General features: G+C 48.4%; 1 protein-coding gene across 1 annotated transcript in view; it reads left to right on the forward strand.

Annotated features, from left to right (window-relative positions):
* CAPN13 (calpain 13) overlaps positions 1-16,884 on the forward strand; it is a 49,715-nt gene that overhangs the window by 19,678 nt on the left and 13,153 nt on the right. Inside the window, exons 6-16 of the mRNA XM_050972412.1 lie at positions 263-437; positions 1,320-1,391; positions 3,071-3,156; positions 4,480-4,554; positions 5,958-6,127; positions 7,672-7,811; positions 11,697-11,857; positions 13,396-13,432; positions 14,970-15,032; positions 15,956-16,013; positions 16,545-16,612. Coding sequence (XP_050828369.1) covers positions 263-437; positions 1,320-1,391; positions 3,071-3,156; positions 4,480-4,554; positions 5,958-6,127; positions 7,672-7,811; positions 11,697-11,857; positions 13,396-13,432; positions 14,970-15,032; positions 15,956-16,013; positions 16,545-16,612 — 1,105 coding nt within the window. The remainder of the gene's footprint in view (positions 1-262; positions 438-1,319; positions 1,392-3,070; positions 3,157-4,479; positions 4,555-5,957; positions 6,128-7,671; positions 7,812-11,696; positions 11,858-13,395; positions 13,433-14,969; positions 15,033-15,955; positions 16,014-16,544; positions 16,613-16,884) is intronic.

Here is a 16,884-nt window from a genome sequence, read left to right on the forward strand (position 1 = left end):
GAAAAAGCTCCCCTTTGTCTCCTTCCTTCCACAGGGCACGTCTTGTGCCTGGCCAAGCATTTCAATCACGTTTCCTTTCATTACCTGGCCAAATGTCTGCACACCCTGGGCTCCCCTGTGCTCACCACCTCAATGCACACAGTCATTTTTAAAGCAAGCACTGTGTATTGTTTATGAAAACAGTGGAAGCACTAATTAACTTCTCTCTCTTTTTTTCCCCTTTTTTTTTTTTTTTTTAATGTATTTGAAATTTTTTCCATAGGCTGCAGGGCTCCTACCAGAACTTGAATGGAGGCTACCTCTCAGATGCTTTGGTAGACCTCACAGGTGGAGTCCAGGTGCAGTTTTCACTGAAGAACCCACCTCCAGATCTGGAGGAGATCCTGAGAGCAGCTGACACCTCTCGGTGTCTCATGGGCTGCAGCACCTCAGGCCAGGTGAGTCCCAGGGCTGGTCACAGCCTCTCTTGGCTCCCTGGCCTGGCACAAAGGCTGCTCTTTGCAGGGGAAAAGGAAACCCATCATCCCTCTGTAAAACAGTTACAGTTTATGGGTGCCCCAAGGGATCTTGGCAGCAGAAAGTAGATAAGATTGTTTGGTAAGGACTGTAAAGGCATCTGGGCAGGTGTAGATGGATTGCTCTGTCCCAGAGGGGGCTGTAGCTTCTCTCCTGGCTAATTCCACTGCAGTACAGTGGTGTCCTCCTCCAGCAGGCCTGATTTCAGCCTCCTAACTTTGAGATCAGCTCTGGCAAGGCCAAAACACACCTCTCTCTCTTCTGTGAAAGGATGCAGTTCTCTCATTGTGGCTTGCAGACTCACTGGCATCAATGCTGGGCAGTTGCAAAAGGCTTTGTGATATTCAGCAAGCACGTTTGATAAAATGCCTCCAAGGCTTCCCCTGCAGCATGTGTGACATGTGACTGTGAGGTGTGTGACACTGCTCCTGTGGTGCCTGCTTCCTCAGGACAGGCAAGGCAAGGACTCCTCTCTCAGCCCAGGTCAGCCTGGCTGGGAGGGGCAGGGGCATTCTGCAGTCCCCCAGTCTGAGTGCCAGTCACCCAGTCCAGGTCACTCTGCAGCTGCAGCAGCTCTGCACCGTGGAGGGACTTGCAAAGAAGTGCAGGTCTGTAGCTTTGTTAAATTTCCTGGCTTGCTTGTGGCTGCAGTGGGAACAGCCACATTCCTGTGGAGTATCTCTGAGGAGCTGCTGTGGTCAGAGCCCCAGGCTTTGCTTAGTGCAAATGGCACTTCTGGGAGCTGGTGCCTGTGTCTGTGTGGTGTGGCAGGAGCTAAAAGCTGTGCTTTCTCCCTTCTGCAGTCAAGCAGGAACATAGAGCTGAGGAATGGGATTGTGCAGGGCCATGCCTACACCGTCACAGGAGCTGTGAAGGTAAGGCCAGGGACTTGTTCCTGCCTGCAGATCTTGTACTGATGGTCCACCACAGGGCAGTGGTGCTGCTGGTCCAGTCAGAGCGATGTGAATCAGCTCCACACTCAGGGGGCATTGCTGAAAGCACATAGCTCAAAGTCCAAGAGATGGAAGGACTCTGGCAGCAAAAAAGGAGGGAGGATACCTGAATCTATGTTGTTTTCTAATGGGAAATGCAACTGAAATTTACTTTTGTCTTGGGACACTTCAGCAGTGTGTCCCAAATACAATACAATGCCAGAGTGTCGAATACAACACCTCTGGAGATTTTTGTTCCGTGCTGACTCTTTAAAAATGTGCTTTTGTGTTTCAGATGCAAGTAGCAGCACTGGCTGAAATTGTGGGATTTGTCATATGATGCAAATCTACATTTGTTCAGCTCAATCACAGGCTGCCAAAAATCACAGTGTGAAAAGTAAATCGCTGGTTCAAGAACAGTGTTTCTCCATCTTTTATAGCTGCTGTACTCATGCAGAACTGCTCCTGGCTGAATATTAATATTGATGATCTGAGAACCAATTTATCACATGGATCAAAAGAAATTAAGGATTTTTTACAGCCAGAAGTCAGAACATGGCTTAGCCCAGTAAGCTGTAGTGCACACAGGGAGAGTTAACAGTGAAGAGAGAAACCAAACAATAGCTGTGCTGTCAAGCAAGATAGCTGCAAAACCTTTGAATCTTGGAACCTAAAGTACCTTGGAAAGGGAATGTTGCCTTCCCTAAGCTACTTTCTCCCTTATCCCCCTCTCTCTGTTGGTTTTCTCAGTGCCATGGCATGCTTGGTGCTGCCATCACAGCCAGCATGCTGTTCTTTGGCTACAAAATGCAAAGAGGGGGGTTGCCAAGCTCCAGAGAAGGTCCCAGCTGTCTCTTTGCAGGGCAGGGGCAGAAGGTGCCCAGTTCTGCCAGAGGAGAAGCAGGCTGCTCCTGGTGTGTGAGAGAGGAGAAACAGTCTTTGCCCCACTTAATGAAGTGCCAAGACATCCAGAGGGTTGTGCTGAGGGGGAATGGTTAGAGCCTCTGCCTGGGAAGAGATTGCCATGCCATTGTTTCCAACACTGTGTGCGTAAGGAGAGCCAGAAAACAAAGGCTTGCTTCTCCTTTCCACTTCCACCATTTTGGCCTCACTGGCAAAAGTTAATTGCTTCTGACTTAAATCAGTGGCAGCAAAAGGGGGGAAGCACCAGGACCCCCAGCAAACCACAGCACTGTAGGTGCAGCCCCACGGATTCTGGTCATCACCAGCCCTCCGTGCTGGCTGTCGGCTTTCACTCCAGGCAGTCTGGTGACCTCATTCCTCAAAGTCTCTGCCTTTGCTGACTCACAGCATCAGATGTGCAGAATTAGGCTCTGGAATTTCCCAAGGCTGTTGAATTCATGCAGTGTGACGGGAATGCTGCTGCCTCTCCCTGTGTCAGCTCTTCCCTATCCTCGGGAAAGCAAAATGGGCGCGGTTTTCTCTCGCACCAGCGATTTCCTTTGCAGTGTAGGAGAAGGCACTGATTTTCCACTGCTGGAAAAAGGAGATCAGAGGTTAAATCTGGTCTCTAAAGTGTAGAGAAAGTTCTATTTTATTACCCTTCTCTTCACTGAATTTGAAAAGCTGTGACTGAGTTTGTTTTTCTTCCCTCTTTACAGATCCCCTACAAGAAGGGCTGGAAACACATCATCCGGATCTGGAATCCCTGGGGCCATGGGGAGTGGAAGGGGCCCTGGAGTGATAAGTAGGGTCCTAAAGCTTTCATGTCATAGTGACTCAATCTTTTATAAGAACCTCTGCCCTGCACCCATTTTAACAAAGCAGATATTTCCAAATCAGTTAATTGTGAGCATTCTTTCCATCTGCATAGCAACTGCCTGCAGAAATCCAATCCAGGGAAAACCAATGCAGCCCTGCTAGGCTCAGGTGTCCCTTCTTGTCTGTGTGTGTGCATTTTACCCAGTGCATGATTCTACAGAAGCCATGGATGGAAGAGCTCTTGTTTCCTGGAGAAAGCTCTGACCACATCCTTAGGTGCTGGCTGCCTGCTTCTATTGAACCCTCCTGCAGAAATCACACATCCACCTTCCTCCTCTTTCTCCTGCTCCCATGAGTCTGACTCTGGGAAGAGGATGGTTAGTCAAGTCCATGGAGCAGGGCAGCATTGAACACAGAGGGACAGAAAGGGTCCTTGGTTATTCCAGAGGCAAAGTGCCAGGGAATGGCTTGAACTAATCTTTTGGATCCTTCATGCAGCTTTGGGGATGCAAGGACCACTTTGCTGCCTGTGTGGATAATCTAACATCTCTTTCCTAAAGAAAGGAATGATATAGACTGCAGCAGTGTTTTGTAAACAAATAGCTCTTAGTTTTCCTTTTGGAATTGCATCAGGTTTTCCACGATTAGAGAGATGTTCTTGTGCCCCTCTTAGCTTATTTAATAGCGTCCCACCCCTCCCTGTTGCTAGGACCACACACAAGCACTCTGCTGAGAAAAGCCAGGCTGGAGTGCTGCATCTGGAAGGGTTGGTGGGTTGTGTGGACCTGTCTGAGGCTGGCATAACATCTCCCTGCTCAGGCAGCATCCTCCCATCCCTTTGGAAGGGTGGACTGCAATCCTAAGGGTAATTGAAATGTCAGCAGCACGTTCACAGGTAAGCTGCACAGATCAATAGATTATTGATTCACATGCTGTTTATTTGTCTTAAACTCCCCAGAAAGTACAATTATCACTTAATTATAAACATGCTGCTTGGAAACACCACCTTTGACTGGGTAATGTGCTCTCTACGTGTCAGTGGAATATCAGTGCTTCAGGGTGCTGTGGCTTGGTGCCTCACTCACCTCTCCAGCCTGGGGACAGGTGACCAGGACAGCAGGGAGGATTCCCCACCCCAGGCTGGGCAGCTCAGGCACAGCAGAGGCACAGGGTTCCATTTGTTGGTCCTGTTTCCAATGCACAGTTTGTTCACCCCTTCTGATCCCCCATGGCCTGACAGGCTGGTTAGAGGAACAGGTCAAAGATGAAAAACTGTGCTCACATCTTGTTGATTTGTTCTTTTTTGCAGCTCTCCTCACTGGGACCGTGTTGAGCCTGACTACAGAGAAGCCCTCCTCAGAAATAAGGATGATGGAGAATTCTGGTATTTCCCTATTGATCCTTTGTCTACAGGGTTTTCTATTTGCCTTCATTATGGAAAAAGTCATTTTGGCAGCTCTCTGTTCTTGGTGGTGGCTCAAGGCACCCTGTGTTAGGTGTGTGCAAACAGCAAATTGGAGATTGTCCCCACCCTGTGGTGTTAGAGGAAACAAGACCTGAAAAAATGGAGTTGGCCAAGATTAAGTGACAGGCTGGTGGGAAAAAAAAGAAAAGTGAGAGAAGTAAAAATCCAGCCCTCTGAGACCCAGTCATTTTGTCACACCACCTCTCCTCATAAAGTGTGTGGTTTGAACCTTGGACTGACAGATGCTTGAAGGGGACAGCTGGCTAAGCAGGTCACTGAGCTTGTGCACTTGACTGCTCTGCAGGTGCTTGTGGTTTTTCACTGCCTCTGATTGCTCCCAGACACAGCTCAGCCATGCATGGGCTGTCCCTTAGAAAAACTGATTATTCAGAAAGTGCACACCTGCCCTGTGGGGCTCTGAGGAAAGCAGGGCAGCAGCAGGTGGGTCTGAAACACACACGTGAGGCTTGAGTGGAGCATGAGTGTGGGACAGAGCACTGTGGAGGTGCAAGGGCAAGGGACAGTGGCAGAGGTGTGCTGGAGATGGCAGGGCTGCAGCCAGATATCCCTGAATGTGCCCTGTGGGTCACCCTGGGGCACTTGGGGCAGTCAGGGCAGCCCAAAATGCATTGGGAGCTGAGCTCTTCTGCAAGGTAGCAGCCAGCAGAGCTGCAGGTGCCTGCAGTGCTCTCAGCCATCTCCCTTTTTAAAGACATGGGGTGATGTGGATGCCTGACTGGTGTGTTCACAGAAGCACAGAGTGGGTCAGGCACCACCAGTGGGTCATCTGGCCCAGCCTCCTGCCCAGGCAGGGACATCCCAGAGCACATGGCACAGGAATGTGATAAGATGGCTGTGGAATGCTCCAGTGAGGGAGACTCCACACCCTCTCTGGGCAACATGTACCAGTGTGTGTGGTCATTTGCACAGTAAAGAAATTCGTCCTCATATTTGGGTGGAACTCCCTGTACCTCAGTTTCTGCCCATTCCCTCTTGTGCCTATTGCTTGGCATCACTGAGCAGGGCCTGGTCCCACCTCTGACACTCTCCCTTCTGACAATAGTGACATTGATGAGGTTCCCTCTCGAGGCTGAAGAGGCCCAGCTCCCTGTGCCTTTCCTTGTAAGGGATGCTCCAGCCCTTGATCTTCTTTGTACCCTCCACAGCTCCATGTCTCTCTTGTACTGAGGAGCCCAGAACCGGGCACAGCTCTCAGATGTGCCTCACCAGGGCTGAGCAGAGGGGCAGGATTCCCTCCCTGACCTCTTGGCAACGTTCTTCTGTCCTAAACTCAACGATGAGATTCCTCTCTTTCTCTGCAGGATGTCCTGTAAGGACTTCCAGGAGCAGTTTTCATGGCTGTATATATGCAACAACACCCCAACATTCCTGGACTTTGGAGATGAGCAGGGCTCAACAGCGTGGTCTCTGAGCAGCTACACCAACCTGTGGAGCCCGGGCCTTCCCAGCAGGAGGAGCCGCTATTCCCAGGGTAAGGGATGCTCCCCGCACTCGCTGCTGGTCTCCTCCTCCCGGCTGATGGGAAACGCTCACTCTGAGCACCGAATTGCAGGAGTATTGACTGCCAGGTGTTAATGCCTGCCTTTTCCCATTACAGCACTTATCAGCTAAACGGGCAGAAACAAAGCAACAGCGCTGGCTGCTGAGTTAAAACGGGAGACTTGTGATTTAGGAACCCTTAAGACAAAATGAGCTTGTATATCTTCCTTCAGCCAGTTGCAGAAGGGGTTGCTGGGCACCTCATCAGAAAGTCTGCTCTGCCGAATATGCTGTTGATTTTACAGAGCAAAAAGTATTCTGAAATCAAATTGAAATGGAATTAAAATATTGTGCTACAAAGCTCTGTTTTTTAAGGTATAAAGGTCTTTTTGGGCTGATAAGACCAGTGGTTTTACTGCCTGTGCAAGAACTCTTCTGGCATTGTGAGCTCCAATCAATAGCAGTGTATTTTTACATTTTTATCTTATCTCATCTCACTCTTTTTTTCAGCTGGATCAGTGTTTGGGCTTTGTGTTTTTAATCTAGGATGGTAGTATCTGGTCAGTGAAGAGGCTTCTTTTTTTTCTCAAATGACAATCCTTGACTTAGCAGCAACCAGGTTTTGGCTGACAGATTTCAGGCTCCTGCTCCTGACCTGATGCCCAGCTCCCAAGGTGTGAGAACAAAGCAATGCCTGTGCTCTGCCCACCACAGTCCCTGGGACTAGGCAATGACTGCAGGGGCTCCTGTAGGCAAGGGGCTACACAATGGAAAGATGGGGGTGCCAAGCTCCAGAGAGGGTCCTGAACTGAGAGTGTGCAGGCAATGCCATTTTCCTTGGAGCTGTGTTTCCCAACAGCCCTCAAGTAAAGGCCCTGTCCAAGTACGGTCATTCAAATTTACAACTTTCAAGGCCACCCAACACAGGGATCTGGCTTAAATTCTACTCTGCTGCCATCTCAGTCCTTTTTTCCCACTTGGGGCAGTTCATTGCTCTTTTTTTTTTTTTTATCCAGGAATGCTTCCTGTTAACCAAAGCCTTGGCCAAGAAGCAGCTGTTTCCCTCTGGTGCTCCACATCCTGGCTGTCCATCACAAACATTGGCAGCAGGGAAGAAGAGGATGGCTTTGCACCATTTTGTCCTTTTCTATGTGTTTATCACCTCAAAGCCACAGTCCTCTTCAGCTCAGCCTCTGGGTCAGGTGCCTGATTAAGAGGCACTGCTTTTCTGCTGCTGGGGAAGTGTGCCAGCCTGCCATGGAGGTGGAGCAGATGTAGGGGGGGTTGAGAAATCCACATGACTTCCATGACTTTGCCAGAGATCTCTAAAATGATAAATGTGCAATTATTTTACCTCCAGATGCCTCAACTTCTAGTGCTAGTGTGGAGACCACAGTGCTCTGTTGTAGGGAAAGGATCTTGGAGCAGTGACTGCCTGCTCCTCTGGGTCACCTCAAGCAGGATCTTACACAACTGTAAGGCTGCTGCTGGAACACCTCTGAGCCTACTGCTAACCTCTTCACACTCTCTCAGCAGGTGCAGCTTCAACAAACCCTCAGTACTTTTTCAAAGTGCTGGATCACAACCCAAAAACCTGCAATGTAGCAATTTCACTCATGCAGAAACACACTGTGCAGGAGGAAAAAAAACTGAGGATTGGCTTTTTCATCACCACGGTAAGCACAGCCAGGTATCATGTGGGCACTGCTGTTCTCTGTGGGGTTTATTTCACCTGTGTCTGGGAATGCAAGACTGAATTGCCTTTTGGCCTGGTAAAAACTCAGCATGTGGTGTGAATTTCTGGGTGCCTCCTATTGTAGAAACTGGGGGTAAGAGCAGAGTTAAGCTGGCTTCGTTTCTTTTATTCATGTCTTAAGGAAAAGGTGGCACTTTTAGTTCTGTAGCATCCCAGAATAACCCTGGGAAACTGAGGGAGTGCCTGGGTTAGCAGATGTGCCAGAGCAATATCCTCTGTAGCAGCAGCACTGGTGGCATGCCCTGCTGGCTGGGCACAAGGTGTGACAGCCCTCGAGCAGCACCCCAGGTGTGGCAGGGAAGCAGATTGTCTCTTGCTCCCCAAAGTGGGCTTGGCTTTCTCATCCTCCTGTTTTCTATCTGAAAAGCTGTGTAGAAACATTTACAAAACACATGAGAGCCTTTGCCTGAGACCAGTGTAGAGGAAATCCACTCAGACACCTGGGACCTCCACTGCAATTTCTCTGGGCTTTTTTCTTGGTGCCTGTCCAGAGAGGTGCCTTTTCAAGCTCCTTTCAAGCCTTTTCAAGGTTCTCAGAGCATTACCAGTCTTACTGAAAGCACAGTGCTAGTGTGGATGGATGCTAACCCTCCCCAAAGTATTGCTCTTGTTGGCTGATGACTGTGGGAGGCTATTGTTCCAAACCCAAAGCCTAAAAAGGAAGCAGGGATTGCTATAACCCTAATTTCTCCTCATTCTCCTCATTACTGGAGAGGTTTGCCCTAGTCTCAGACTTTAAATAATTGATGCCATAAGTTTAACAGCTCCTCATAAAGGAAGAGCATGGCTTTGTAGCTCATAAAAAAAAAGGGTGTCTGAGAAATAAAAGATGTCATTAAAAGGGCATCCCTCCAGCAAGTGGAGCTCACTATCCCTGTGGGAGGATATCCTCTGTCCTGTGCAGGTATCAAGCCTTGCAGCACTCCATTGGGCCAGCTGTGCCACTCAGAAAGAGCTGCTGCTCCTGGTGAAGGGGGAATTGCCCCTTCCAGCATCCCCAAATGTCACCAGACATGGAGGTCTCTGTGTGTTCTTGCACCATGCACAGGCACCTTGATCAGTTACCCATTTTAACAGCAGTGACCTTCTCTGGGAGATGATGATATAGGTCTTGATTCCCTCAAAACAGGGATTATTTAATCAGGAAGCAGACTAGGAGATGGATTTTCTCCGTTCTTGCTTTATATTTAAAATTTTTCTCCCCCTCCAGCTGATGCTCAGGTGTGTTTTCTCTCTCCTGGTATGAGGTGGATCAAGGATGGATGAACCTCAGTGAGTTTGCCAAGCCTAGATGCCATGGCCTCTGTGGGCTGCCAGCCCATAGCTCACCTCAGGCTCCCTTTGGGCTCAGGTCACTTGGGTTTCTGGCCTTATGAGTGACCTCCTGCACAGGAGCTGGAGGGCAGGGCCAGAACAGAGCATTCCTGGAGGCACCAGGATTACTGTGGAGCACCTGGGCAGCAAGGGCGAGGGAGCAGTGAGGCTGGTCTGCCACACCATCGTCACCCTCCTATTTTCTGGAAAATCCCTTTGCCCAGGATTCTTCTCCTGGGAAGCTGAGAGGCCTCAGAGGAAAAGGAAAACAATTCTTATCTCATTTGCTTCTCCTGTGTTTTGCTGCTTTGGAATGTGGTTGGAGATTGTTTATCCAACAGGTGAATTGTTTCATGTGAATTGTTTTGACTTAATGACCAATCACCATCAAGCTGTGTCAGGACTCTGGAAGGATTCACGAGTTTTCATTATTATCTTTTAGCCTTCTGTCTCTGTCCTTTCTCTATGTTTTAGTATAGTTAGTGTAGTTTTAGTATAGCATTCTTTACTATAATATAGATCATAAAATAATAAATTAGCCTTCTAAAAACAAGGAGTCAGATTCATCATTCCTCCCTTCGTCGGGGGTCTCACAAAATACAGCACACCATAGCTTGTATCAATATAATGATATTGGTGCACATTCATACAGAGGATTATGCAGAAAACATTCCCTCATGGACACACACTCAGTATTTTAATATGAGAGCTGCCCTACCAGCTCCTCACAGCCAGCGTGGTCTCCTGTCCTGGAAGCAGCAAAAGCCAAGCCCAGGAGCTGAAACCAGGCTGGGTGTGAGTGCCATTCCCTGAGTTTATTTCCCAGTGTTCAGCCTCAGTTCCTGAGAGCAGTCAGAACACCTTTGGGTAAAAGTTTACAAGGGGTTTCTTTGCACAAGGAGAGTGCAGTTGGCAAGGTTCATGTGGCTTGACTCTTCCTCCCATATCTCTTTCTCTGCTGTGATTCATTGGCAACATCATCCATACTGTATTTGCAGGGAATGCCCTGATGAAGGTAGGAATGATACATCTGGTTCCATGTTCTCAGAAGGCTGATTTATTACTTTGTGAAACTATATTATATTAAAGAATACAGAAAAGATACTGAATGCTAAAGAGATAATAATGAAAACTCGTGACTCTTCAGAGCCCCAACACAGCTTGGCCCCAATTGGCCAAAGAGTCCAAACAACTCACAGCAGAATCCAATGGAACAATCACCTGTGGGTAAACAATCTCCAAACACATTCCACATGTGAGCACAACACAGGAGAAGCAAATGAGATAAGAATTGTTTTCCTTTTCTCTGAGGCTTCTCAGCTTCCCAGGAGAAAAATTCTGGGCAAAGGGATTTTTCAGAGAATGCCACACATCTGTTGTTTGGTACCTTTTGAGATGCACCAAATTATTGCTGTGAAGTAAAAGCAGCATTATCCCTTGGCAGGATGAGAGGAGGATGCAGTGCAGGCAAGGATGCAAAGCAGAATGGACATATCAGATAGCTCTAGGAAGCCTTTGATTAAATACAGACGTGGAACACTAATACATGGCTGTGAGGGAAGTTTAATGTTGTGTGATAGAGCTGAGAAATGTACAGAGGCTGATTCTTATCTCACACCAGTTTTGATTCCATTGAGATATTAATCTGCTTCTGCTTTTTACCAGAAGGAATGTGGAATAAGGCTCAAAAGTGGGAGGAAAAAAGTATTGCACCATTTATTTCTTTGCAGCACTGCCCATTTCTATCTGCTCAAGATCTGACCCATGATACTTGGCAGTCTGTGTACCTCCCAGCCCTCTGTAACACTAGTCATCCTCCTTTTTTTTTTTCCTTCCAAAATAGCAGTTTTATGTTATTGTCTCCCAAAGGCATGGCTCATAAATAACTCTGCCACGCTGTATAACCATTCTAAATGGAATTTATACACGCTGATATATTTTGGGGAATATGTTAAGGAAGGGTTTTTTATTATGCTATCTTTACATGTCATCATAGTAATAGCTGTTGCATTATATTTGTTTCATCTCAGCAAAAAAACACTGGAATAACAGATGAAAGATTAGAATACTCAGTTTTTGTGTGACACTTGCTAGTTTGGATTGGGATTCTTGAAGCATTGTCATCTGGGTGTCATGCTTAGAGGGCTCTCTGACCTCTTTGAGTCACAGAAGATCTCAGGGAATTTTTTTAGTAATGGCATCATCCTTGATTCCTTTGTGAACTCCGCTTAATGTTAATTGAAGTTCCCCTCAAATCTCCTTAAGCTCATTTTGGCTTCTGTTTCTTTTAGTTTCTCCACCTCTGACCAACTTTGATGTGTCCTTGAGGAAAGCCTGTCCCCTGGCTGGGCTTTTCAGGCCACGGGGAAGGTGGAGGTGTGATAGATGCAGTGTGTATTGAGAGGTGTGGGGATGGCAGGCTGCTGGGAGTATGCTGCCTGATTCTCTCTGGCTCCTAACAGGAAGACAGCCAGCTGTATTTTTCCTTCAGGAGAATTCCAGGGTTCTGAAGCAAACCTTTCTCCAGACTCGAGATGTGACCAGCTACTTGATCCTGAGCCCAGGCACCTACGCCGTGGTTCCTGCTGCAGCAGAGGACCAGGAATTCCAATTTCTCCTACGAATTTTCATCAAGAACCAAGACTACCATGAGTAAGATGATACACACTCCTTAAAGGCCTCAGACCCACGGTGTGCCAGGAATCAACTATTTGCTGCCAAGACAACTGCTGTGGCAATTTGCTTTTGGTGTGTCCTAGGAGGGTGGGGAAGGCACGGAGGAGGCAGAGCAGCTGTTGGGTGGGATCAGGTGTGCACTCAGCTGCACAAGGGTGGCCAAGGGTGGCAGAGCAGGGCAGGAGCTCGTCTGCAGCCACCCCGAAAAGGGTCTCAGCTTTGCTACAGAGAGAGCAGTAATGTCCTCTACCCCTGATTGTGGGGACATTTCTCTTTGCTGAAAGGAGGATGGGGAGCTTGTTTCCCCTAATTATTAGCAGCTGTTCAGTAGTTTCCTATGTTCTGCTGGCTGGATGCCAGATGGATCAGGTCCCATTCTTGGAGTAGCACCTGGAGAAGCCAAGAGCAGGGAAAAGCCTTGATCCTTTCACTCAGCCACCTCACAGACAGGCAGGGCTCCCTGTGGGCATGAGAGCAGCCTTTAGTGGAAAAATGGTGTCTGAGGTCATGCAAGGGCAGCTATTGCCACACACACACACTCATTACCATGTGAATGTGGCATTGTGTTATATCTGGGCGTGGTTTGCTCCAGGTGAGCAAGCTGTGAGTCCCAGCATTCAGCCTCACCTAATGACCTGCAGGCATCACTGAGCAGTGCCTTCCCTCAGCCAGCTTCAGAGAGGATGTGGTTACAGCTCTGACCTCACTGGCCCATATCTTAATCATGAGATTGCTTTCCAGGCTTTGGCCCCTGGAAAGAATAGCCCAGAACCAACTGAGGCAGCTCCTGAGTTATGGAAGCAAACACAAGGAGTCTGTGCTGTGGGCTGGACTGCCTCAGCAGAGTGAGTCATGTATGGGACAGCTCAGCCCTGGAAGTGAGATTTCCAGGAGAGCCTCTGACCCTCACAGACCTTCCTGAGTGTGGAGATGACCTTCCAGTGGCTCTTTGCAGCACTTACCTGTACAGGTGTTATAAAAATAGAACCTGGCTTGTCTAATTTCTCTGCTGAAAGCAAAACTCAAGTACTGAATGTGATGGCTTGGAAATGGTGACCAGTTTCAGGCAGTCTGCAGGCTTTTTAGATGGTGCCTTTTAACAGCCCAGATGCTGTTTTTATTCCTGACTGTTAAGCTGAGCAAAGAGAAAAGAGGTGAAAAATTTCTGTGGCTCAAGGCAGGGCAGCCCTGTGTTCTGTGTGGTGAAGTCAGTCCTGGCATGCTCAGGGTGAGACAAACAACCTTTCTTTGCTGCTGGTGCCAGCAGAGCTGGCTTGGGGAGGGCAGCTCTGAGCAGCTGGAGGCTCAGACCTGTCAGCACAGAGACCCAGGAGTGGTGCAGCAGCCTTGTCTGCACTGGGCCAGGCTGGGCCATGGGTGCTGAGCATCCTGTGGGGCTGGGGGCTGGCTGAGGACTGCAGCTGCTGGTGGTGCCTGCCTTCCTCCACAGCTGCAAATCAGCACTCTGGAAAGGGCTCTTTTCTCCCTGTTTGATTCTTGGAACTCTTTTCTAGGAACTCAAGCTCCCTGACCAGCCCAGGGCTGCCGATGGTAAGAGTGTGAAAACTGGTGTAGGTCCTGGTGGTGATCATTTGGTCACCTCCACTGGCTCCTCCTCATCTGCTCTTTTCACCCACTACTGTCCCATTGCTCTCCTCTGGCACCCTGCAGCCTTGCTGGGAGGGCAGGACACCTCTCTGGAGAGATGGGAGGGACAACAAAGCCCTTCCTCTTCTCACCTGTCTGTTTCAGAGCCTGCTTTTTGAGGAAACAGGTGTTATACAGTCCCTTTGTCAGTCTGTCCAGCTGTTCTTTTCACCTCACCCTATTTAACACTTTGACAAACCAAATATAGCAGAGGAGAGAATGCTTAAAATATTCTAATTTCTTCCAGTGTGTAAAATGGGTGTACATCTGTGGGGGAGAGAGAGGGAAACTGGAGAGTGGGATTGGACATGCCTTCCCCATGGGAATGATTCAGTTTAAGTGCTTGTACCCTGAGAAGCACAGGAGCCCATAGGGATGAGACTCAAATCAGATTTCAGCTGCTTTTCATCAGGATATCTTCAGAGACAGAAAGCAAAGCACACTTTGAAACTGGCTGCATCTCTAGCTCAACCCCATTTTGTCCTCTCCAGCCCAGCCACCGTGGGGTTTTTGACTTCTTGCTGTGAGCTGTGCACCTTGCCAGGGCTGGTCCCACCAGCAAAGCCCTGCGGCAGAGAGGCTGCTATTTACACCCTTCAAAGACACAGATCTTGGAAGCCAGAGGTGTGAAGGAGAACAGAAAGCTGAGTCCTCTCCTTGTGATTCATTCTGCAGCCCACAATCAGGCCCCATTAGAGGGGCAGTGTAAATGGTGACTTTTTATCTCTCCCCACTGACAAGCTGTCAGTTTACCTGGCTGTCGTCCTTAGCCAGAGTTTTGACTTTGATGAATTGTGGTACCCACAGTTTCTGCTCCTCTTCAGCTGTTTGGGCTTCTTTGCTATGAAGTATCTCACACAGAGATGAAGGCATTGGCTCTTGGGCTTCGATTTTTCCTGAAGATTTTATAACATTAAGGATAATTCCCCTTAGTGCCTGGTGGGTCTTTTCACTGGGAGGTTGGAAAAAAATCACTTAACCACTGAATTGCAATTGCTCAGGTATAATCCAAGCTTGTCTTGGGATTGAGAAGATACAAGAGAAAGGAAAAGTCAGCTCATGCTCTGTTTTCTTGGTTCACATGAATCTTCCCATGCCCTGAGCAGTGCTCCCAACCAAGGTCCACCAATAAGGATCAGGCTTTGTATCTCCATACTCATGTATTGACTCACTAATTCCACCCTGGATGTGTTCTGTCATCTTCCTTAAGCCCTGAGCTGCTCCTTCCTGGTTGTACCAGCTGCTAACACCCGAAATATGCTTCTTCCTTCACTGCAGTAGCAGTTGCTCACTCCTGGCCCACTTTATTTTGGGGCTGTGAAAACTGCAGCCTGTGCTGTACATTCCCTGCCCCTCTAAAGTGCTGTTTGGATCCTCAGACTTTTGCCTCCAGTTGTTTTGTAGCTCAATTGTTTATGTCTGCTCTTTGTTTTCAATGCAGGATGTACCAAGACAGAGCCAGGGCAGCTCCTATAAGGCACTTTTCCTAAGACATGCTAAGCAGGTACCCTCTCTAAAACTTATTGTTGGGAAAAAAATAATAAAGAGACCACGTGTGGACTTGCAGAAAAACTGATCTATGATGTTGATACAAATCCATTTAGATTTTTTTTTTTTTGGGAGCTCCATCCTCAAGTGGATACCCTGAAAATGGTATTGATTGACCTGCCAAAACCCCCAGAAAAATGGGACATTCAGCTGGGATAGATTGCCTAGTGCCATATATCAGTGGAATATTGGAGATTTATAGTTGAGCTGGTGATGGGCTTGCATGTGTACTCTCTTTTTTTTTTTTTTTTTTTTTTCTTTGCTTTGGTTTGTTTATTTGCTGAAAGCAATTAGAAAGCCTTGGGTAGTCTCCCCCCCCCCTCTCATCAGCATCATTTTCCATTTGCCTTCTCAGCACTTGGAAACCAGACATCAGTCAGCGTTTGAGTAATTGATTCCTGCTCTCTCAGAGCCAAGCTCTGTGTTCACAGGAGATGCTTTTAATGGTTTAATAAACTGTTATAAAGAACTCCTTGACTTAGTCAAGAGGAAAAAAATCGCTGTCAAAAGTCTCTGCACAATGACCCTCTGGCAGTTAATGGTTACATCAATGCGTGAAGGTGAAAACGAGCGGGGCTGCCCTGGGGGTGTCCGGGCTGGCTGATGGGCAGCGCTGCCTGTGCTCCCAGCCCACCCACACAGTGCCAGGGCAAACCCCGTGGGGATGGAAGTGCAGCTGCAGGGAAGGACCTGGAGTGGCCCGGCAGCATGGAGAGCCTGGTCATGCTCCAGAGGGGATGCTGCTGCTCCTTTGATGGATATAAACAGAGGTTCTTGGCTGCCACAGTGCCTGAGAAAAAAAAAAAAGGTTTGGGCAAAAGTGACACAGGAGAAAACTTTATGCTCACAGACGTCTCTTTGTGTTTTATTTGGCATCAGGGCTCAACTATTGATGCCTCGCAGCTGCAACAGCTCCTCAATGAAGTGATCTTGCAAGGTAAAGCTTTTGCAGCCCAGCTAATGCTTTTGGTGCTTCCCTATCCTTAGACTAGAGTCAATTAGACACGGATTTAATGGTGTCCTGATGGTCCTTAAACAATGCTCGTTGTGGCTGACTGCACTGTGGGATCAGAGCATGAGAGGGGCACAGCTGGGGGGCTGGAGCCAGCTCAGCCATGCGCTCAGCCAGGCTCAAAGTGCTCTTAGGACTTGCTAAACCAGCAGAGGTGGCCTTTCTTGTCATTGTCACCTCCCTTATGACAAGAGGGAAGTGTTTCCACCCAAAGTGGGCAGGGACTGTGCAGAGTAAGCCCACGCAGGGCACCTGTCCTTGGGGAAGGTAGAGGTGTCTGAGATTCCCTCAGCTTGGCACAGAGCCCTTGCTGCTGTTTGAGAGCCTGGACCAGAGCTGGGGCTTTTCAGCTGTGTGAGCCTTCAGCCTGGTGTCCTCCTTGCCTCAGAGGGGTGTCCTGATGCCTGTCACAGCCCTTGCTCCTGCTCATTCCTTCTGTTTTGTCAATCCTTGCAGATGAAATGACCAGCCTGGGAGGGAGATTCAGCTTTGATTCATGCAGAGGCATTTTAGCTCTGATGGATGTATCCTTTCAGCAGAAGCAATAAACTTCCCTGGTGCTGCCCATCCTTGCCTTGAGTTATGGCTGAGCTGAGCATCCCAGTGTGAGAACCTGCAAGTAAATATTAGCCCAAATCCCCCATAAATAACTGTCCCATAGTCCATGCAGGACTTTGCTGTGCATGTCCTGGCTCTGCTGTGTCTGCTGCAAGGTGAGGATCAGCCTTCTGCTGCCAGCCAATTCTTTGCTCTCATTTTGCCCTCTCTGGGGCTTGGCTAAGCTTCACCCTTGGGT

The sequence above is a fragment of the Serinus canaria genome, chromosome 3, assembly GCF_022539315.1.
Source record: "Serinus canaria isolate serCan28SL12 chromosome 3, serCan2020, whole genome shotgun sequence".
NCBI classification, from domain to species: Eukaryota; Metazoa; Chordata; class Aves; order Passeriformes; family Fringillidae; genus Serinus; species Serinus canaria.